Source organism: Centroberyx gerrardi, chromosome 1, assembly GCF_048128805.1.
Source record: "Centroberyx gerrardi isolate f3 chromosome 1, fCenGer3.hap1.cur.20231027, whole genome shotgun sequence".
NCBI lineage: Eukaryota > Metazoa > Chordata > Actinopteri > Beryciformes > Berycidae > Centroberyx > Centroberyx gerrardi.
Window position 1 is genome coordinate 23,660,416 of NC_135997.1, and position 24,316 is coordinate 23,684,731.

Sequence of the window (24,316 nt, forward strand, 5' to 3'; positions counted from 1 at the left end):
AATGTTATAGACTCTATTACATTGTATCCTGAAGTGAATAAGTCCTTTGACTACTGGACAGCAAATTTACAACGCCAACCAAACAGAATATTGCATGTGTAGATGCAGATAGTTAGTGTGTGGTCTCCCATCCTTAAGGACAATTTCAAAGGTTTTATGAACATCCAAAATCCACCAAAACAGCAATCAAATGAAGAAAAGAGGAATGTCTGCCCACTGTATTGCCTCCCACCCAAACCTCATCACCTAGTAAGCACGCTTGGCCAGCAACAAGACAATCCACCGAGTTCAACTGTCTGTGAAGACTGCAAACGTCTTCTCTTGCCTGGCTGTTGTAATGTTGCATCAGAATTCAAACAACCTGGTATCAACAATCATTTTTCCCATAGGATATACCAGAAAAAATCCTATGGACATTCCTGAGGCCTCAAATCATCAGTGGAGTGAGGACGATGAGAGTTTTCTGACGGATCCTGAACTCCTCAGGGATCAGCTGCCTCAGCCATTCCGCATGATTGATAAGGTCCTGGACAGGCTGCTTGATATGGCCTGGGACACCATCTCAAAAAGAGAAAGCGCTAGGGTAGCAGAGGAATCCAAAAAGAAAACCCCTACTTTGGAGCTGTGTGGAGCTGCACAGGTACAAATTGTGAGCTTGGAATTATAAGGTTCTGTCTGAATGGAGTGCAAGTCTGAGATGTTGGCGTCAAGGTTTGACATACCATCTGGCAAAACTATTATGTACTTTATATGTTTTTTGAATATATATAACACTCAAAGATCATGAATATGTGGATAACTCAATTTTGATAAAAAGTCAGATAGAGCCATGTAATTCCAAACTCTTAAAACATCAAATGTAGCCCTATGCATGATTTAAAAAGTTTTTAAATAGCGGCAACCTAATTTAATTGCAAAAATCATCCTGATTTTGTTTTTTATCCCACTAACAAAAAGAAATAGGCTCTGTGAGTGCCAAAGGAAAGCTGGTGTCAAACCTTTTTTTCGCTGTTGTCATTTGTGCCTTAGCTTCCAGAGAGCACCAACTGCCTGGCGTGTTCGGAGGACGGCAGATACATCAGCATGGGTCACTCCCAGGGCCTGTCAGTGAGCTGCGCGTCCTCTCTCATCTGTGTCTCCGCCTGGCTGCAGGACAGGCTGGAAATCACATCTATTCACATGACCTGTATGGGTGAGAGGGGCTATCTGCTCGGCACCGTTGATGACATGGGTGGGTAGTAGTCGGATTCTCACCGGCTATTATGCGTTTCATGCTGGGCTGTGTAATCATCACTCTCCTACATAAAACGTGTACCTCCAAAAAGTCAACTTTTCAGAAATAGAGCAATACAGGTTGTTTTTTCCAATTGGTCATCCATATTTTCCTCACATTTTACAGGTTAGCCTAATCAATTGTACTGTGGTCCTGGAGACATGAAATATGCTCTATTGATTGGAGACAATGTCAGCTGTAAATTAAAGGAAAGAAAGGGCAAAATTACTGTAAGAGGTGTCAGCAGGACACTGAATCCCCAGAGTGAAGGAACAAATGTTGATTTGTCATCACTAAAACCAGCTTCCATTGTCTACCACTGCAGGTGTTGCCAGAGTCTTTGCATATCACACCGAAAGCATTCACCTCCTCAAAGTTATTAATGACACGGTGCGTATTGTTACTCAGCATGGCTGCACCATCCATGTTGGATTTCTTCCCCATTGCTATGTGCTTTTTTGAGAGTCTTCATTGCCACAGGGTTGGGTAGGTGAGTTGAGAGTTTGGATCCAGAACAAAAGTCAAATGTGTCACCTGCATGTTTCTAAAAACATTTTGGAGACACCAGCCATCACTTAAGACATGTCTGGCGGTATATTTTGGCAACTGTGAAATGTTTTTGTTTGTGAAAGGCAGAGGTAACAGAGCAAATGAACAAATTACTTTTCAAGTGACGTTGACATATGTAGATGCTCAGAATGTTGAGGAAAACTCCAGCTGTGATGAATGTCTCCAGTTTTTCTCATCGGTTCGCAAAATATCACATGCACTTTTTTGCTTGTCATTTTTGCATTCATGCAATTGAAAAAATAAAAAAAAGTGCTGACAAAAAATCCTTTCAATATCATCAGGAAGATATCAACCAAAGGAGCATTTGCTTGACATTTGAACTATCTAAAGGGGGAGATTATGGAGCTGCGTCAATCAGCTGTAAGGTCTTTTCTTTCTCTTGAGTTCTTGATTTTAATTCAAGGCTTTTCATTCAACACTACTGAATAACACTACTACGGATTTTCACATCTGCTATCAGGCAATGGTGCTCTTTGGCTCGAAGTGTATCGCTTCCCCTTAGAAGCATGGCTGAAAGATTTAGAGTTGGCACCATCACAAAAACAGGTATCGTAATTTAATCGGCCAGTTGGCTTAAATGTTATTGTGTATTCAGTGCTGCATTTGATTGCTCTTCACACGTTAGCTCATTAACAATTACATTTGGGAGCATCAACAAACCATTTGAATCATAACTTATTTAGCTGCACACTTTCTATGGAAGTTATTAGTTAATTGAATGCATTCAGTATATTTATTATAAACTGCTGCCAGAAGGCAAAGTTATTGAATTTGAGGAAAATGTGTTTTTTGGACAATTGGAATTGAGAATTAATAGTGTTTCTTTTTTCCTCAGGCGCAGAACCCATCTGGAGTTGTAGATGTGAAATGGTCTCCAGCTGCAGTGCTGATGAAAATCAAGCCCCCCAAAAGTCTAGCAGGTAGAATTTTATAGAGAGCAACAAATGTATTAATAACAAGAAGAATAGTGTAATTGAACAGAACACAAATCCAACATGTGTGTTTTTGTATGTAACTGGGAGTGATGGTGTGAATGTGGGCATGTGTGCATGTGCATGCATTAGCGTGTCTCTGTAGGCCATCACTTATCTCTTGTTTTAAAGACTGGAGATCAAGTGTCGCCTCTCCCCTCTCTCTGTTCTGAAAGAGATCAATTTTCATTTAATGGAATTTCACTGTTGGCAATAGATGCACATGCATTCCTGTTGAGAGTGCAGCACAGTCAATATCCCAGCATTTATCTGTTGTTTTCCAGGGACAACACTGAAAAGTCCACTTGAAGTCTTGCAGAGGACAGACTGTGGCATTGTGTTTGGGTCTGGGCAGAACCACACGATCAGCAGTCGACAATGGGAGGAACAGGAGGCTGTGTTTAGGTCCACATACAGGAAGTACATTAGTACAGACACGGATGAAGCAAAAGAAACGGATGAAAGCCCAAGGTACAATAAAGGTTTCACAGATACCATCAGCATTTAATATCAGATACCATCAGCAATTAACATCAGCTGCTACCACTGATAGCGTAGTTTGCTGTACATTTAATGCATTTTTATTTTCAGTTTATAAAATGCACCCAATGGTGTTATTGCAGTATTGCTGCACACATCAAGCGTGGAGACCCAGGAAATGATGATACACAGGCAGCATTTTAGCATTTTAATGCAACTGAGATGAGGATTGGCAATTGGAATGAAATCAGAGTGGACAACATATTGGGCTACGAGAACTAAAATTATATTAATAGTAAAAAGACATTTGTTTGTATTCATTGTCATAGATCTACTTTGCTTTATAACATTGGCTGCAGCTCATGGAGTTAAGGAAAGCCCTCTGTGAGTGTTCAGCCCCCTTAGCACTTTTCAATTTTAGGTTCTTAGTCATACTTGAGTCTGCAGGATGTTGCACCCTGTCTGAGTCCCACTGAGCCACTTGGACTCTTATCTTTTTCAGACACTGCACCAAGCACTTTCTTCTGCCATGTGGTTTGTCTCCTGGCCTTAGCGAAGCAAAGTCCCAGCCAGGTTTGTAATAGAGGGTTGGTGGTGGTGGTGATGGGATTTTCCAGTGTTTGAAGTTTGAATGTTGAATAGGTGGACTTGGCTTTGTGTAGAATAATTTCCCTCCTGCCTAAAATAATTGAATTTGTATTGGTTCCAGTTTAATGTTAATGTGATACTTTATTCATCCCCATAGAGATTTTCAGCAAAAAAAATATTTCTTCCATGCCCCACTACCAACCTGAAATGGGACATGTGCCTGTTCAAATTCTAGCAACTTTTAAGCATTTTAGCCGATTATCAGAACACCACATGGCCAATCAGCATTATATCTGTTCAGTGGCCATTAGGGCTGCCCCTGTACCACTGGAACAAGTTTTGAAAAAATTTGCAGGACGATTGTGTCTAAACTGGAAATGAGCTCTCCAGTGCCCTCATGTTGTTTGATTGGGCCAATAGTGGAGGGTTTGCCTCTTCCTCTGTCTGCTGATAGGCCACAAAGTTTGATGGTGTTACGTAAATCTGTTCGGAAAGTTACATGCCGTTTTGTGAGAAGCCACGACCACCGCCACGCCCCCCTTTGGCCAGTTGGTATGACAAGTTGATCAGTTCTTCCTTGCCCCGTGACCAAACGTTCCACAAAGTTTCATGCAAATCCCTTCATAACCTCTGGAGATATCCTTCTAATAGACAAACAAACAGATAAACATAACCACCGTCCAACTCCACTGGCAGAGGTAAAAGTTTCAGCATTTCCCAGTGTTATAGATGTTAGTTAATAACATGGGGTGTATAGCAGATTGACAAGCACTAGGCTATAGCCCTGCTAATTAATTCCACTGGTTTATGTCCCTCACATTCATTCAATCCTTTTAAAGGCATTTGTTAATCTGTAGTGAGTGGCCATGCTCCTCTTAATGTCATCTTTAATCTCCAACCTTTTCTCAGCAGGTTTGCCTGTTGCTGTCTGTGTGTGGTGGAGCGACAGCCATAATCTTCTTCAGTATTTGCTGTGCAGAGCACCTAAGGATAAACCAGGTAGGATATTTATTTGCTCAGGGATTATTCTGCTGGATGCTCACAAACAGATCTATAAAATTAGCCGTCTGGCATGCAGTTTTATCAGCAGCCTGTTATTAAAGGCTTGTGTGTACTTTCTCTTTTCATATTAAGGGGGCAGCAAGCCTAAATCTTCAACAGGTGTTTGACCCTTGTGTTCTTCTCTTTCTGATTCAGATGTAGAGCCTGTGCCGGATGTGTTGTGGCCAAATGCACATGAAATCCTTTGCTCCGCTGTTAGTAGTTGCACCCGTTACATCGCTCTGGGCCTTGATGCTGCCGTAGTGACTGTCTGGGACAGGCAATTAGGTGAGCTAATGTTGTGGCTAGACATTGCTAACATTTTATCAACTCTGGTCCCAATTTCAGTTTTCTTTAACAGGGTACATTAGGGTACATTTAACTTTCATTTGAGTAATATCAATATGTTTAATTTGTTGACAGTGCTGTGTAAATAGTTTAGTATAGTTTAGTATAGCAAAGTATCCACATGATCAGCAAAGTATATCAGAGTATCCACATGATCAGAACAGAAAGATCAAAACATCTGATTTATTTTTGCCAGTATCCTGCCCTGTAGTTTGACTGAAACGTAATCATCACATTGTTAGTGATCTTATTCATGCAGGCACACCAATAGGGCTTTAGATCAAGTTTTGGGGGATTTGGGATTAGAAATTAATGATAAGAGGGTGTCCGGTTGGCTCAACACATACCATGTACTTGCAAAATTTTGGTTTGAATCCAGGTCATGACCTTTGTTGTATGTCATCCTTGTTGTCTCTTCCGTCTTTCCTGTCACGCTCCACTGCTGTAAAGTGAATATAGCTGCTGTAAACCTGTACATCATGTCAATTACTAGGTCTAATTGAGACTATAAAAATGCAGTTGGAAATGACAATTTGAGATGGCAGCAAAATGAGGCATCAATCTCAAAGATAATTTCTTTTGAGAGAAGCAATCTAAACATGTAATTTTGACAATATATTTTTTCATTAGAAAATATAGTATTTCGAAGTGCATGCAGCACCTGTGCAAACCTGTTTGTCCTTCTCTTGAGTCCAATTTGCAGCTCATGATAGTTTCACTTGTGGAAAGTAAAATAAACATTGCCAATCTGATTTGACACATAGTGTAAATAATGAAAAAGCATTTATAGCTAAATTTACATCGTTTGAGCTATATCCTACAGCATCTTTTTAATTAATAGGCTGTAGGCTAAGTCACACTGAGCAGCAATGTTCTCTAGACACTTGAAAAATATTATTATATATATATATATATATGTATATATATATATATGTATATGTATATATATATATATATATATATATATATATATATATGTGTGTGTGTGTGTGTGTGTGTATATATATATATATATATATATATATATATATATATAATATAGGTCTATGTCTATTTTAGTCAGCCTGCAATAGCACAGACTGTTGCAACAAAATATAAAAACTAAAATAATTAACATGGTAGTAGTACAGTGGGTTCTATTGTTGTTATACAAAAGGCAAGACAATGCAGGAAATGACTGCATACCCACTGACCAGGTACTGAGGAACCTGCTGAGTCTGTGTTGCTCCATGAATCAATGCACAGGCACAAGCTCAGGATGGATGATGTTAAATAATGACATTCAACATCAAATTGTCTCCTCAAAATTGACTTGAAATGACTGCATAAGAGGAGAAACAGCATTTAATAGCTCATTTATTCACACCTGTATCTAACAAGATGGCATCAGTTACAATTCAACTATTTTCTTAGTGATGCAGAGTTGGAATTGGTTTTCATTATTCATCCCTAATCTTTTCTCACCTCTATTTATTTACCTCTCTCTCCAGCAACCTGGACAAACAATACAGAGACAGTCATCTTGCAAGCCAGTTACTTCAATATCTTTATAGGAACATACAGTGCTGTGTCTGCATTTCTGATTATGTGGTTAAATACCACACACACACACACACACATGCAGACACATCAAAGCACGGCTCACTGAATTATGTCAAGCTGTTGTTTCAATTAGCTGTGAGATATTTTTAGGGCCCCCCTGAGAGAAACTCGACTGATTAGCGATAATGAGGCTAGTCACACAGATACGTGTTTTTGGGGGGTTTTTTCAAGTTGTGACTGAGAAGCTATACCAGAAATATAACAGCCATTTTCACTTGTTAAAGGTTTGTGACATGAACACGTTTCTGGGCTGTTTGCTTCACTCTGTGTGTTGTTCTTCCTTTCTCCTTCAGGGCTTCCACTGTCTGTCGTCTTGGTGTCAGCAGCAGACAGTGCTTTCACCAGGATGCTGTTTCTGGATTACAGACCTGTGTCTGCTGAGGAGTCCCTGCTCTCCCAGGCTCTTACCCCGGCCAAAGTCCATCTTCTGGTGGTCTGTAAGAGTGGAGCAACCCATGTACTCACCACGGGACGAGGAGCAGACTCCTGCGCCACGCAGCTCACTGAAAGGTTTCCTGAGTTTTACATGATAGCCTATTTGGATATTGACTTATTTTATGAATGCAATCTAAATTTGTCCGTCAAATGAAATTTAATAATGATAATTTGTGCCACATTCTATAACCCCAGTGAGCCATATTATCATTTCAATTATTTCTCCTCCCCTCTGATTTTAATTCACAACTTACCAGTTTGCTGTCTTCCAGAGGGGAATTTCATGGGGAATCGAGCCAATTAGAACTCCCAAATTGAACCAAATAAAAGTTCAACGCATATTAATGTAGCTGTTTATAACTGCTTTCACAGTGATATATTAATAAGAAAATCCTGTATTTTATCCTACACATAGATTCACGCATTATGTTTTCTGTAACCATTTAGGCCTAAAGACTCTGGGGGTCTCCCGACTGTCATTGCACCAGTGCCGTTCCTGCAGGGCTTGGTAGGACAAATCGATGTTGTTGCCTCTCTATATTAACTATCACCCTTTTCTTTGGTCATTTGCAAATCTATATCCTTGCCTATTTATACTGTTTCATGTTTTCATCAGTCACTCACTGCTGATAAGAGGTTTAAAATGATGTGGAGACAAAATGCCATCATGCAGTTACAGCATTGTACAAAACATAATTTCACTGTTTGGGTCCTGCTGTCTCATTTTTCTCATCGGTTGATCAGTCTCTTGTGGCGCAAAAAAATGGGAAAATGTTCCTCCAAGATGTCATCCACAAAACCACAGTGTGCTATTTGATTCCTCCCACCACTCGTCTGCTTGCAACTCCCTGGGATCCTGTTTATGCTCTGGACATCAAACAGCAAACTTTGTTCATACGAGGTAAATCCACAGCAGGGTATTCATGCCTCATACCCACAAATAGAGAGGGTAAATACGCATCCTGATAAATACACAGACAGAATTTGTTTTTGCTCAAACCAAAATTTTATCAGCTAGTTTGAGAAAAGTGTTGATGGGTGAATCACTGAGCATCTGGAATAGTCAGACATTAATCGTTTTATCAACATGAACATGTATCAGAAAAGCAAAATAAGTCAAGGGTACATGAAAGTGAACAAATAAATGTCTCACCCAGGTGACCAGAACCCCAGCCACAGTGATTCTTTAACAGGAGACTGCCAGAGTCAGCTGTTCATCCTCCGTTTTAGAGAGGCTGCCATCATTGAGCCGTACATTGTTGCACTTCCAGACTCTCCAACACAACAAACAGGGATGAGCTTTGTCGCTCTGGAGGAAGCTTGCAATCTCTACCTCCAGCAAAGGTTTGCATTCTCAGCGTCATTGTGCCCTACCTCTCGTTTGAATATATCATGTGCAATTATTTTTGATAAATATCTACACTGCCGATGAGTCAGATGATTGTTCTGTTTACATCGATGGCTGCCATGTCAAATGGATAAACCACAAACATATTGTGTATTGTGTATTTCAATATGAAAGTGCTCTCATCTCTTTATTTTTGTTATGTGAAGAGTGCTGTCTGTGGATGAAAGGAACAAAGCTCTGACTCAGACGTGGAAGCAGCTACAGGAGCATGTGGTGACAGTCTGACCAAGGCGACAGAGACAGCAGTGCTGCAGCCGGCCGGAACAGTTCCTGAATAACTACAACTAATGAAAACTTTTTGCACAGAGGTAGAAAAGTGGATTACATTTTTGGAGCTGGACAGGATAAAAGCTAGAATGACAAACAAATTATATAGCGGTTTGGAAATATGGACATGAGCTATACCTGTTCAAATTCTTGCCACTTTTAAGCATTTTAGCCAATTATTGCAACACCACATAGCCAATCAGCATGATATCTGTTCAGTTTGTTAGTGCTGCCTTTCTACCACTGGACAAAGTTTTGGAGAAATTGGCTTTTATGTCTAAACTGGAAATGAGCTCTCCAGTGCCCTCATGTTGTTTGATTGGGCCAATAACGGAGGGTTTGCCTCTTCTTCTGTCTGCTGATAGGCCACAAAGTTTGATGACACTACATGAATCCATTCGGAAGTGATATCTCTTTTTATGAGAAGCCACGCCCACTGCCATGCCCCCCTTTTGCCAGTTGGTGTGAAAAATGTATCAGTTCTTCCTTGCCCCATGACCAAACTTTCCACAAAGTTTCATGCAAATCTGTTCATAACTTTTGGAGTTATCCTGCTAACAGACAGACAGACAAACAGGGCGAAAACATAACCCCCATCCAACTGCGTTGGCGGAGGTAATAACAATGAGATAAGAAAACAGATGAGACAGAGAAAAACATGATGCAGCAGAGAGATGGGACTACAGGCAGTGCAAACGTCCACAGAAGCTAGGTCAGCACTGCCAGGTAGAAACACTAATAAAATCAGACAAAAGCACAGGGCAGAAAATAAAAAATGCCCAAAAAAAAGCCCAAAACAGAACATAACAGAAAAAAAGTAGAGTCAAAACAGAAAAGAAGTAAGAGCAATGATAACCACACTAGGTGAGTGAAATAAAACAATTAATTGAGTATCTTAGGCTACGTTCAGGCTGGTAAGGGGTCAAAAGGTCCAAGATGTAACTTGGGACTAGATCTTGCTGACCCTGAAAATACTAGCAGTAGCATCTTAAAATCAATTCTAAAATTAACAGGAAGCCGGTGCAGTGAGGCTAGAATGATCCCGTGTCCTAGTCTTGGTAAACAGCCTGGCTGCACCAGTTGTGGATGGTCGAGGGGGGAGCAGGAGCAGAGGGAGTGACAGACGTCTAGGCATTACTAAACAAGTTCGCTTGCACTTTTAGGAGGTGTGATCAATAGAGTTAAAAGCAGCGCTAAAGTATAACAGAATTAGGGCAGAGCAGTCAGTCAGTTAAAAAATTTTGTTATTCATGAAAGACAGTAGTGGCAGTAAGGGCAGTTTTGGAAATAGGTCAGGTGATTGAGATTTGGATTCTTCAGGAGGGGCTGGATCATGGTGTGTTTAATGAAGGGAGGAAAGGAACCAGTAGACAGTGAACTATTTATGAGGCGTAAAATGTGTTGGCTGACTGTACCAAGAACCTCTGAGAAATTCAGTGGGAATAGTGTCCAAGGGGCAAGATGAGGATTTCATACGAGTAATGGCATCCGATAGAGTGGAAAGGGAAATGGGCTCAAAGCTGCTGAGAGAGGAAACACATACTGCTGAGACTAATGGATCACAGCCAAGGGGGGAAATCTGGCTCCTGATGGTCTCTTTTTTTTTGAGCGAAATTAGTCAAAAATTGCTTGCACCATTCTGAGGGAAGCTTGATATTGTCACTTGAGGAGGGAGTAATGACAGAGTTTATAACATTAAAGAGGAACCTGGAATTGGAAATCTTAAAATCACACTTGTAGCACATAAACGGACGCGAACAAAGCAGATTCTGACAATATATTAAAAAAAAAAATAGTCATGGTGCTGAATTGTTTTTAAGTGATTTGCTTTCTTTATGTTTATTAAACCTTTCAGTTTGAACAACTGTAACACTGAAATCCGGTCAGAGGAAACGTATGCCGATGGAAAGGAGAAAGTAGTATGTTTAACAATAATTGTAAATAGGCGAAAAAAGGTGGGAGACAGGACTTTGACAAAGCAGATTCTGACTGACTATATAAAACACGAGTCTCACTTTTTTCACCTATTTACAATTATTGGTAAACGTGTTATTTTCTTTGTTCCCAAGTGTGCAATTAAAAGCACCTTTTGAAAGATTTTGCGCTACTTTTCCTGAAGGAACGAATAATGCAAGATGTTTTGTGAGGTGGTTGCTAAGCCAAATTTACATGACAGCCCCAAAGTCATATAATTTAAGCAATAATATTATGTAAAACCCCTATCTACATATGAATGAGGAGCATTGGCGCAGACAGCTCGCATCGCACCAATAGCAGAAGTTCCTTTATCTCTCATTGCGTAAGCTTTGCGTATTCCTTTACCTCTGCAAACACTTAGTGAATCAGGCCTGAGTCTTTGATTAAAACTTTTTACTGTATTGTGTGACAGTCTTTGAGAAATTTACCAGATCAAGGGCCTTGTGGTTAGAGTGTCCATCCTGATACTTGTGGTGGTTTAGGGTTTGTAGGTAATATTTTAGATATATGGACACACACATAGGCCTACATAGGTATATGCACGTACAGTATATGCACGTACATGCACACTTTCATAATCCCCAGGGGGATTTTGTTTCATGCATGTTCCTTTCAGTAGATGGCAGTTATCAGCTATGTTCTGTATTCATTGCGGTTTTTCCACAGCTGGGACGAGTTTACCAGGCCAGGATCAAAAAATATTTAAAACATGGAAGCGAAAGCATAATTTCCTCATTTGAACCTGTGGCCCTGCTGAGAAATCCTCCCTTTAGGTAACAAGATGTAAAAATGAATCACTCAGTTTCTGTTTTGAAGGCAATTGTTGAACCTAAATATTAATGACTCAGCCCTGGCTAGCTCATTTTTCTGAGCTGAAAAACAACACAAACACAGGGAAGGATTTACATTTTTAGATCACAGAAATGCTTCATCATAGTCATGAATACTAATGGAAAGTCATGAAATCTTACATTAGGCCAAGGGCATGAACCCTGATTTTAGCCAGGGAGCAAGGGAGCATAATCAACCACTACATAATGGCCATACTTATGCTAAATCTATACTATTTCCAGAATAACAGCAAATTTGATGAAAATGTCCTCAGAGAAAGGAAGGTCATAGTCAGTCAGAGAGCATCTCATTCATCTACAATCAGCACCGGCTGCCTGTTGAATTATGTTTGAGTAGGTCCCCGTTTCAGTTTAAATTGGTGGTAGAGCAATAATGAGATTTCTTCAGCCAGAATGCATTAAAAATATAAAGCTCAAAGTGCTACTCTCCTTCTGTCATTTGTGTGTACTCTGGTATTCTTAGCACCTGTGTAGAAGAATGGTACATTACAGAAACACAGTTTTTGTCTCCTATTTAAATCACAGTGCTACATCCTTTCTGCCCAGTGTTATTAGTCATGTCAGATTACTGTGGTGTCTCTGTATGGAAGAGAACTGATATTGATTTTAATATGCGCCTGGAACCCCTCATTTGAATTTCTAAAATGCTTTATTGAAGTTGGCACCAAAGGCCACACATTATTCAGAGATTTGATGGCACAGGTGTTGTATTTCAAAGAGCCTGGAGTGTGATATTGTCAAAATCAATTTTGTCCTGGGAAAAAAATAAAAACCAAAAACAATACAGCATTGGCCTGTTAAGTTAGCCTAATCAATGAAGCAGTTGTCCCTCTAATCCTTATCAGTGTTTGCTGTTTGGTTGTGTTTGTTGTTGTATAACACCTGCTTTGTTGTTAATTTGTCTTCTGCCTTTTCAGTTTTATATATATGTTCTTTGGTGAGTTGCTTGTGACATTGATGGCTTTTTTTGCTTTCATCAACTTTTTCTTTTCATATAACGCATAAAAAAACATGACTTCCTCACCACCACCCAGTTTCTATTTGAAGTCACTGTGGGGATGTTTTCTTCCCTTTCCCAGAAATGTCCAAGGTTATTATTTACATAAATACTCACAAGGAATGTTAATTATCACTATTAAAATTAATCTATTTAAATCTCACTTTTTTTTCTCCCTGTGAAAAGGAATGCATCAACAACAAAGGCTGGAGTACAGGAGGAACAGCATGAGTGACTGTGCCAAGGCTTTTCTTGTCTAATTCAGGTCTGCTTGTGAGCCAAATGAAAGATGAAGTGACTGTTTTCAACTTTGTGGCACTTGCAGCTTTCAGCCATGATTGGCAGCTCACATAGGAATTGCAAATACAAATGTTTTTTGTCCGAGGTCATGTTGAAAATCACGGGCATTAACTTGACTTTGATGCCACATTGTATTTATGTTCATTGAAATTCTGTGGTGTATGGGATTATTTCACATGCAGGAAAAGCCAGTGAATGATAGATGATGCACGCATCAATTTAAAGACAAGATTTAGTCCTGGAATTTCTCATCTCAGTTCAACATTGTTATAGCATATAGCCACAGTAGCATGATGTGACCTAGAAAATCCTCCATACTAAGCCTGGAGGGTGATGCTCTGACACTCTTCTTACAGCTGTGTTTCACAAGCCACTGGATTTAATTTTTATGTTTTTCCGGCTACGTCTTTATAACATCTTATGCTCCACTTTCGAAAAACATGAAAGAAACACAAATGCCTTGGCTGCTATCTTAAACGTAATTCGAACCAAATTTTGCTTGGAAGTTTTGTTCATGTTTGTTAAATGTTGCTCAAGAGGTTCATATTTATTAAATGTTTTATTTACGTTTTAATGTATTGCTTCTAGTATATCAATAATTCCAGTAAAAATTTAACTATACGCCCATCTTCCAAGTATTTTAGGCTTTTCTTACCAGGACTTACTTGGACTGGAAAAGAATGCCAATGCACCTGAACCTACTTGTCTCAATTATACTCTGTTCTGCAAGGGTAAAAAGCTGACTTTTTTGCATATGGTAATACAGCTGAGGGCTATTTTAACGGCAGGTTATTCATTATCTCTCACACATACAAATTTGTCCCAGTCCAGGTAGTCGTGGCAGAAATAGCCTGTTCATTTGGACACTATGACTCATCACTGATTATAGACAGCAGTTCCCTCAGGGACCCTAGTACTGTACATCAGTACAGGGAGAGAAATGTGTTTGCATAAGATATCTGCACAGAAAATGTGTGGCATTGCTGTGCAACCCCAATTTGCGGGTACAGTTATGTCCGTCAATGTCTTTCTCTCCCCAGGCGGCTTCCAGTAATTCTACCATTCTGAGAATTGGCACCGTGTTGAACAGCACACTGTACTGGATGCAGTAGACACTGAAAGCCCCATAAACACATTTAATTCAAGATGACCACAAGTTACAATTTACACAACATCTAAAAATTCATTTTCACACAGTAGTTCTGTGAAGCTCACATCATTTCAATGTTGTGCAATCTGTGTGTAGACAGTCTGTTTACCTTTCCCCCCTTCTGGGAAATACAACATTCTGTTTCCGACCAGTGGCTATTGTAATTCTTGTTTTTCACATACTGCAGTCTTGTACACATGCAAATTTGGTGTTTGAAAAAAACCAAATGACACACAGTATTCAAGGAATATAAGACCCTACATCAAACACTGAATAAATTATACAAATACATGAACAGTACTCAAAATTCTCAGGGAGGCTTCTCCCTGTTTTCTCCTCATATCATGCTCTCCTGGTTGGACCGGTTGGGATCTCTTTCTGCATCATTGCTTACTGTTAAATAGCTGCTTCTGGTGGACTTTGACTCTGCTGTGTTGGGATCACTGCACAATCCAGGCCTGTCCTGGCCAGCAGTGGTCAGCTGTCTTTTCAAGGGCAGAGAATTGGCAGCACTTACAAAAGATCCCGTTATCACCGTGCTATTGTCCAGGTCCGTCATCGCCGCGGTGCTGCGGTAATACCTCTTGAGCCCCTTGCGGAAGTGAATGGTGAACAGGCCGTAGATGATGGGGTCCAGGCAGGCGTTGAAAAGCCCAAAGATGAACAGAATGTGGGTCAAGGAGTGGGAGACCTTCCCCTCCAGGTCATCAGGAAAGAACCAGTACCACAGGCCCAGCAGGTAGTACGGAGTCCAGCAGACGATGAAGGACAGGACGATCACGATGCTCATTTTCAGAGTTCTCATCCGGGCTTTGGGGATGTTGTTCTTCGAACGCCGCAAATGCACTTCACTGGAGGATACTGGAAGAACAACAGATGGCAAGGATGAGACATATCTATTATTTATCAATGGCTTTAATGCAAAGTAATACTGTTATTTAATAATGGCGTGATGTAGCATCAGCATCTTTTGAAATAAAATCCTTTATTCATAAAAAGCTCATCATCCCTCATTCATCAAAGGTTTGTGTGAACAAAATTCATCTTATCACTGTTTAAGAGAACTCTATGTGTGTTGATTTAGCCAGAAAATCACCAATCTACTTCCTGGTATGTGAATGTACCAATGTAGAGCTGGCTCATGCTTGTGTTACTTCTACCATACTGCCTGGTGTATGAGTGCACAATGTGTTTCTCTTACGCCTAAAGGATTCCCTTAAGCACTGTGCATTACAAAAATGTGTCACACCAAGAAACCAACCAACAAACACACAGAGCCCAACTCTTATTGAAGTAGTAATAAATGGGGGAATCTGTCAAAAAAAAAAGAAACAAAAACCTACTGTGTAGTAGCAATTATGCCACATAAATGACACATGATCACTTAAGTAAATTGATCAATAATGTGTCAGCCTTGGTTTGAACTTACAGTTGTCCTTTGTCATTCGCTTGGAGATCTCAAAGAAGATCCTGGTGTAACAGGTGATCATGATAACCAACGGCAGCAGGAACAGGCAGGAGAAGGTGAACATGTTGTAGGCCGTCTCCTGCCAGTGAGTGACAAAACTCCCATGTGTCGTACACTGAGTGAAGTCCTCTGGATAGGTGATGGTCACATTGTGAAAAAGGAACATCTGAGGACGGAAATGAACAATATTCAGAAAGCATTTTCAGGCATGTGAGATACCATCCATGGCTAATCCCTTGTGTTTGTTGGCTGTAGCATCATTCAATGTTTACTTTCTGTCCTCTGGTTGAACGGCTAGGGATGCTGGCCATTTCAGGAAGTGACATTGAGTAAGCAATCTGACAGCTTAAAGCAATATTCCACTTAGTTTTAACATGGGGGTTATTCGGCTCTTGACTGCCAACCAGAATATAAACTACTCACCAAGATTGGATGCAGCTGGACGAATTTTGAAAATAAAAGTAGATCCAGTCACCCAAACAGGAACTATCTCTCCTAAATGGTATCCCTCTGCTATGTTCTCTTCTATCAATAAAAATGCTATTTGGCGAAATGGCGTTCTAAAAAGTAAGACCAAAGGTCAGTTAAAAATCACAGTAGTGAATCTGTTCACAAACATGTTCAATGTCAGTTTTCAGGCTATTTCCGTGGTCTCATTCAAATGAATGGGAAGTAAAAATCCAAACGCTACAAATTCGTCCAGCTGCATCTGATCTTGGTGAGTAGTTTATATTCTGGTTTTCATGGCGGTCAAGTGCCGAATAACCCCCATGTTAAAACTAAGTGGAATATTGCCTTAAGATAGTTGTAAAAGTAATTGGCTGCAACCAAATTGTTTTGTTTAGGAACTGCACAATTCCAAAATAATTACAATATAATATAAAATATAAAATACATTTGATCAGAACAACATAGGAGACTGGTGCATTCTGATTTATTTATTGAAAAAGTGCAAATGTACCAAAACCAGTTTCAGTTTTTGTGAACACAAAACTAGAAACCGAAGGTGATAAAACATCTGATGTGTGATTTCATCAAGTGATGCTTTCTGTCGCTGCTCCACTGACACTGACTGGGAGACCCACTCTGTGGACCCATAGAGGTTTTATATGAGGTTTTACACCAAAATGAGTTGTAGACCCATTTCTTGTTTGTACTAAGAGATATGGACAGAAAATGTTCTGTATCTCAGGAAAATCACACCGCATGCTGTTGCAGTCTGGAAAATGATAACGATCTTTGAGAAAGATTACAGAACCAGTCCTATAAATAAAAGAATATATAAATGCAGAGCGAGACAATCAAAGAATTGTATAGAAGTCCTGCATTTACTCAGATGAGGGTCTATAAATAATCACACATCTGTTCATGTAAGGCACTTGAGCCGGTGGTGGACAGACATTGTGCGTAAAATCAAACACCTTTCAGATGACATTATTGTATTCCAAATGAATTAATCATGTTCAGAGTGGATTTTCACTTTAAAGCCTAAGAGGCAATTCTGTTATATAAATACAGAGAATGGTTGTCTAAGACTTGTGGATTTATTCAAATAAGGATGTTTCATCTTTAAGTATCAATCCTCTCTTAAGATAAGCCTTTACACTTCCAATAGAGGCTTGATAGTGTGTCATATCCAAATACCTTCCAAGGTGCATAGATTGCACATAACACAGAAGCACCAATCAGATTCTCCAATTTTTAATTGAGCTGTGCAGCCAGGCTCAAAGCTCTCACTGAAACACAATGTCACTTCAAAGCTGTTACTCTTCTGGCTATATCTGAATGACTTTCCTCATAGGAAAAACATTAACATAACATTAGTGACCCTCTAAAAACCTTGTATATCCACTTTTCCCTTTGTATAGAGATGTGTGGCTATCAGTGGCTGTTCACATGCACAGAGAACTCTGTTCTTAACATGTTTACTCAAGTAAACTGGTTTTGTGTAAAGGTTATAACTCGGTTAGAATAACCCGTTCAAGTTCATACTCTGGTTATGAGAAACCCTGTTAAGATGCCTGGTTTACTCTGATATTAAACGGTTCTTGTGGCATGTAAACATCTTACTGCTGTTACTTTTGGTTTTCGCCATCTGTACAAACTCAGACTTACATCATGGGTACATTTTGATGTCAACAAAAACCTGGCAGTGAGAAATATTTACTGTTATTAATGGGATCATCATTTCTTTCCCCTGTATTAGAAGTGGTCTCAGTCAAATAGGGAGGGGGTAACTGGCAGCCGCCCCTGTATAACCCAAATAAGAACTTAACTGAAGTATGGCCAATAGCTGGGATACTCCATGCATGTAAACATAGCCACTGTTAAAGTCATTCATTCACCTCCGTCATTTAACACCTGAGCAGTTGACTATGAGGAGATGCAGGGTTTCCGCAGGACACTAACGATGAAACCCTATATAATCTAATCAAACCAGACAAGCCAAGCAGCGCTTTGACCCGCTGCCCGAGTTGCCAGCTGGGATACCTGACCTCACCTGGGGGACTGACAGCACGGCGCTCATGCCCCATGCCACAGTCAGCATGACTCTGTTCCTCCTCCTGGCCTTGTTGATAGCCAGAGGGTTGAGGATGGCCGACTGCCTATCCAGACTGATCACCACGGTGACGAAGGCGCAGGAGTACATCGCCTGCAGCTTAAGAAACATCAGCAGCCTGCAGGCCAAGTCCCCGGCGAGCCACTGGACCGTGATGTTCCACACGGCGTCCACGGGCATCACGATGAAGGACATCAGCAGATCGGCCACCGTCAGGTTGATTATCAGAACCCTGACGTGGGATTTGCGCTTGCCATTGCTGTTCGCCGCCCACAACACGGCCAGGTTGCAAAAGGCCGACGTGCCACACAGAATGAAGGTAATGATCACTCTGACTTTGGCCGCCGTGGAGAACGTGGGCAGCCGCAGAGCGTCGCCCCCTAACGTCCAGTTGCACGGAGGCGAGGACCAGTTGCAGCTGCCGTTGAGGTGGTATCCTGTGGTCGGGTGATACATAGTGACTGCAGAATCACGGACGGTGGCATTCATTTTCTGACTGGTGCAGAGGAAGCAGCATTCTGCTCATCCACCATGAGGATCAGCGCTGGTGACAGAGGCAAAGCAAAAGGTAAAAGATGGATGAGTCAAGTGGCGGGAAGTGGGCGCACAGATCATCTACATGCATTTGCATCACAGCGGCAAAACAAACATTCCGTGAATGAATAATACAATGGCTCATCAAGAGGAGGTAATGTGCATGTATGAGAGCCTTACTGCTCGCATTGCTATTCAGTGAGGTAGAAAGATGAAGCAATTGCCTCTAACAAACTGTGAGGAACATGGGAAATACACAGCCCATTTATATTGCATGGTAAGCTCTATACAGTGTGTTTGTCTCTCCAGACTTTATGTAATTACAGTGCTAATAATTACCCACAGCCTACAAAAGCTAGTGATGTGCTGTTCAGAATAAATCCATGGGAACTATAGAAAACTAAACTCTGATTTGTTTTTGTTTATGAATAGATTAAGTTACAGTATTTATTTCTCAATCAACAGCAGTAGTTAGTTAATTATGTAGGCCATTGTTTGCAGTGTTAGAATTAAGGTGTATGTTTGCTAATAAGGATTTTTTGGACTTAACACAAAAAGTGTATTGCTGAAACTTCTGTTGTGGGCAGCACACACATCTACTGACCTATTCTTAGGCAGGTGCAGGACAGAAGGAGCAAAAAGCATGAAAAGTGAAAACAAAGCCCACACACTTAAAGGTCCCCTTCAATGTTTCGAGGTAAGTTATCTTCTGATTTAATGAGGACGAAATTTTGCCTTCTCTCGCTGAAGATGAAGTTTCTAACTTGCCACAGAGAAATCATGTAAGCGCTCAAGAAGATAAACCGCTGAGAGACGACCTCTTTAAGGTAACGTGCATGCATAATATAGCAACTTGCTGTGGCGTGTGAAGAATATTCATGACTCATATAATTACGCAAGAGTTTTTGATTTTGCCATATTATGTTTTTATCATTAAGTCTCTGCCAAAGGAATTCAATCCAATAAAAGAGGAGGCATCTTTACAGGCAGGCAAGGAAAGCTCAGTGGAACAGATGAATGAGCTGCAGTCTTCTTCCTCTGCAGGTGAAACACTCGCTCGCTCTCCCTGAAGGACATGTTTTGACTTAAGCGGCTTTTAAGCACAATGAATCTGACATTGTCATCCATCGCCTGCCCATTAGTAGCCACTTTAGCAGCTAAAAAAATAATTTCCTTGTTCTGATCATCTGACAGTAATGACATTTGGGGAAAAACACAGAAAAAATAGTCTATGATACTCCCGATAAAACTCATAGATATATGGATTTAATGCTGCATGCTATCAGCGTTGGGGAGTAACTGATTACATCTAACAGGATTACAGTGAAATGATGACCAACTGTGATTGGTGACTCTTACTGAAGAAACAGTAATCATATTACAGATCATTTAGAAGAATTAGGCTGGACTGCTCAGAAACATGTTTGAATGGATAATGGGCTATTGTGATTTTGAAATTATAGACACAAACATCCTTCTGCACAATTTGAAACAGCAGAATACATAATGGTATAAAATATACATGATAGTTGTTCTTGATTATAACACGACTATTCAACTTGCAGCCTGTAAATGGAATAAACGCCCATTTCTTCTTTTTCTTTAGAAAGCAATATCCAATCCAACAACTGGAGGCAACAGAAGCTCAACCTTTCCAGGCCTTCACCCAAATATAACAACTATTTTTATTACTATTTTCTCACAAGAGAGTTGCTTTGATGGGGAGATTTTAGGGCAGTCTCCCATGATGCATCTGACAAATGGGTTGTCAAATGAAATAATGCATCACACAATGAACACCCGTCTTTGGCATTGCACAGAAGTCTGTCCTCTGCAAAGAGGCATCACTGGAGGGCCGGCTGATCCTGTCCCCTGTCACATGATTAACACCAGCACATGACCGGGACAGAGCTTAAGAAAACACACATCTAACTGCTTACACTACTTTTAGATTTCTCTCTGACTTTTAGACAGAAATCCTTTGAGTGAGCTCTCGGAGATGTCCAAATTTTATTCCAGAGCTCTGTATAATAGCTGATACACGCACACACACATGCACACACTCATCACTGTTTCAATTAGCTACACACACTCTCCCACACGTTTGATAATTACCATTTTTGTGTGTGTCAGGTTGTGTTGAGTGTGTTATGAGAGTGTTTCACTAGTTTCTGTGAGCGTGAAGAGACTGAGGGAGATAATTGCTCCTTCTTCTTCGTCATGTTTGAATGCATTGACGTAGGCTACCTGTACAAAGCACTATTTCTGTTGTGTGTGTGTGTGTGTGTGTGTGTGTGTGTGTGTGTGTGTGTGTGTGTGTGTGTGTGTGTGTGCACCAAACAGCCGGTTATCGACGTCCATTCACTTCACATTTCCTGAGCTTATTAATAGGTTCTGTCTGTCTGGAGTTCAGCTCAGAGAGCATCAGAGATTTGACACCAGCTGGCAAAATTGTTATAGGCTGTACTTTCTAATCTTTTTTTTATATTTAACCTCAAAATGTTCTGATTTAAAACATGACACTACACATAAGTAAGATTTTTTGATGAAAAACTCGGATAGAACCTCATAATCCCAAAACCACGGTTTATTTAAAGCATCTGCTCGTCCAGGAGCTCATAGACTGTAGAGCTATAGTGAATATCTGTTGCCTGTTCCAACATCCCAGGTAGGGTTTCATTCATAAAAATCTGCGAGAAAACTAACAAGACTAGCAACACTCAGCAATACTTTGATTTGCAAAAGAATCAAAACAATAAAAATGTCAGATTTGGCGCCCACTCCATGAAAAAATGTACAATTCCAAATAAGGTTGAAATGTAGGAATGCCCAAGATCTTTTTAATTCATTCCACCACACTGCAGAAACATTAAAGTATTTTCTGGGTATATAGGTATTGTTACCTTCATGTAACCCCAGACTACAGGGGAGCAAAGCTTAATTTCTTGGCAAAAATCAACTTACGTTTGTGTGCAGTCGGAGGAGGCGGCGGTGGGTTTAACCCGTTTACGCACAGAAATCTGGGAAACCCAAGTGTTTAAAATCACAGAGAGAAGGAAACTCCGCTGGTGTTATAGGGTCCGGTTGGTTTCCATATAGATCATATAGATAACTGTTGGAAATCTGCAGGGTTACCGACACCCGCTGTCACCAGAGCCGTCCTCCCCTCCTGGCTGTCCGGTGCGTCCTGGGCGCTTCCAGCCCCTCCAGTTCTCCTCGTGGCTCTGACTGCGCAGTATAAACCCTCGGGGTGTGGTCACACCACAACGCAACCCCATATCCACTATCATCCGACCTGAAAAGAAAAGAAATTAATTAATAGATATGATTCCTCTATATCTGTCAGCCGTTACGCATCTGCGGTAAGGGTGCGTGGCTAAACTACGGTCTCCAGTGGGTGACCATCAGAAGGCAAAAACCAAGATTTTCAGAATATAATTTATTAGTTTGTTAACCCCAAAAGACCCCACCTTCATATAACTTCCACCAGTTTGATACTACTCTACTATAATGTATTCTGTGAACTGAGGTCATGATTTATGTCCGAAAGCGGGGTAAACTCAGTTTAGGAGGGTTTACCCTCCACTACACCCCTGATTATATCTATAAATGTCATTATGCTTGCAAGCAATTTTAGTACAATAAGCCTCTACTCCACTGCTATTGGACAGTTTTTAGACATCCAACTTCCAGTTACAATAAATACAGCACTTCACCTGTAAATACATATTATACTGTAATGCACTTCACGAATGTTGATAAATGGTCTATGTGTGAATGTCTTATTGTTGGAGTTTGTGGGGTTTGGGTCATTTCTTGTAGCACTGCCCATTCTGTCACCCTACTGTGGGTTTATGTGCTGTACTTAGATGTATACCACTTGAAAAGTAGACATTTTCCCCCAAAAAAATCCAGAGTTTTTGTTGTTTAATGAGTTTTGATTTATGAGTTCTCAGGTTCAGAGAAAATGTGATGCCTGAGATGTTGAAAGAAATGTTTATGGACTGTCTCTTTCCTGTATCCATATTAAACCTAAGTGTTTAATATGGATTTAATTATGAAACAGTATCGTCATCAAGTATCACCATTTTAGTGGACCTCTGACTAGCACACTATATTTTGCATGAAAAAAAAATACTTTTTTTGTAGAAAGGTCATCCCATCTATTCTCTTCATCAAGGCTTTGTGGTGTGGCAGCTGACCAAACACAGCAGCCAGAATGCTTTTCATATCACTAGATTGATGTTTTATTGAGTTTCTAAGCTGCCAATTGACAAATGTGTATTTTTTTCCCCAAATGAACGCCATAGCATTCAAAATGAATCCCATGAGAAACAAGAGGTGGGCGATCAGATGAAGAAAGGATTATTGGAGAGCAAAATTAATTGGGTAGAAAATCACAGTTTTGGCTGGTGCTCTGCTGTGCAAAATCTTCTAATAAAAGCTAAATGATTAGATAATGCATGCTTATTCATATTCAAATAAGACAGCAGCATCACAGGCCAGCTTGAGACCCAGGGCTGCTTGAAAGACAACTTTCTCTGACCATGAGATACAGAGAGTGTGTCTGAAAATTCAATACTGCCAGTGGACAGAATCAGAAGATTACAGAGAGCATGTAATACTTTTATAAGAAGCTAAGATCAAAGCTAATTTGAATCTAAACTTTTTAATGAATAAGTCAGAGGATGTGTAACATCTAGGTCTTGTTTCCATGGTAATGTCTCTGAAAGCTGAACACAGGTCGAGGCGAGGAGTGATCACAGACAGATAAAGAACTCTAAACTTCCAAACACACTCCTTCTCCTTGTCCTTTTCAGTTTGAGAAAATACAGAAATACAGAAGGAAAGAGCGAGGGCCGCCATCGGGCAACGATTATGTAATCAAAGGTTACAACATGGCATCACATGAGCATTAAAACAATCTGAAACGAAGTGAGGAGAAATATCTGGCTGTAAGACTATGAGTGAAATACTGTAGCTGTCATACCCGTCTATCTCTTGGCATCATAGCAATGAATAGTCCTGTTGTTGTTTAATAAACTTCCTAATATTCCTAAAATAATTAAAGAAAGGTCAAAATGATATTTTAACCTCATGTAACCTCATATGCATCTGTTACAGTCAAGGAGAAAAGAGCATTCAAATGAAGCAATGCACCCAAGTTGAAAAGTGTTTTTTCTTTTGAAAGGGTAGGTAAATTTGATTATTACCAATTACAAGTGTTAATGCAATAGATGCAATATAAAAATGATTTAAAATATCAATCAAGAATTCTGAATACACCACAAAATGATTTCTGGTGTTTGCAATACAGTGTGGAAAAAACATTTTGGATTGTTGCAGTGCACAAAAAAACATTACAATCTTCTACACCAAGCTCATCTCAAATCTTTTTTAAATCAAACACTCAATTTTATCCTAAGAATTATATGTATTGTCTTCTTTTTGAAATATATGAAGGTCAGTGCAGGAATTAACTGATTTGGAAAAGCA

At 40.1% G+C, this 24,316-nt stretch overlaps 2 protein-coding genes across 2 annotated transcripts; one reads left to right on the forward strand and one right to left on the reverse strand.

The window, feature by feature from the left end:
* Nucleotides 1-337: 337 nt before the first annotated feature.
* wdr93 (WD repeat domain 93) lies at nt 338-8,941 on the forward strand. Its single transcript, XM_078284159.1, has 15 exons — nt 338-640; nt 1,030-1,231; nt 1,599-1,663; nt 2,125-2,203; nt 2,304-2,371; nt 2,685-2,763; nt 3,099-3,285; nt 3,797-3,867; nt 4,795-4,881; nt 5,080-5,211; nt 7,167-7,383; nt 7,756-7,816; nt 8,053-8,209; nt 8,466-8,652; nt 8,863-8,941. The coding sequence occupies exons 1-15, from the start codon at nt 338-340 to the stop codon at nt 8,939-8,941; spliced, it is 1,974 nt and encodes a 657-aa protein (XP_078140285.1).
* Nucleotides 8,942-14,278: 5,337 nt separating this feature from the next.
* LOC139920938 (putative gonadotropin-releasing hormone II receptor) lies at nt 14,279-21,903 on the reverse strand. Its single transcript, XM_071911043.2, has 4 exons — nt 21,785-21,903; nt 18,227-18,830; nt 15,688-15,892; nt 14,279-15,119 (listed from the first exon to the last, which is right to left on the reverse strand). Exons 2-4 carry the CDS (start codon nt 18,773-18,775, stop codon nt 14,596-14,598), a joined length of 1,278 nt encoding a protein of 425 aa, XP_071767144.1. The 5' UTR covers nt 18,776-18,830; nt 21,785-21,903; the 3' UTR covers nt 14,279-14,595.
* Nucleotides 21,904-24,316: the final 2,413 nt, after the last annotated feature.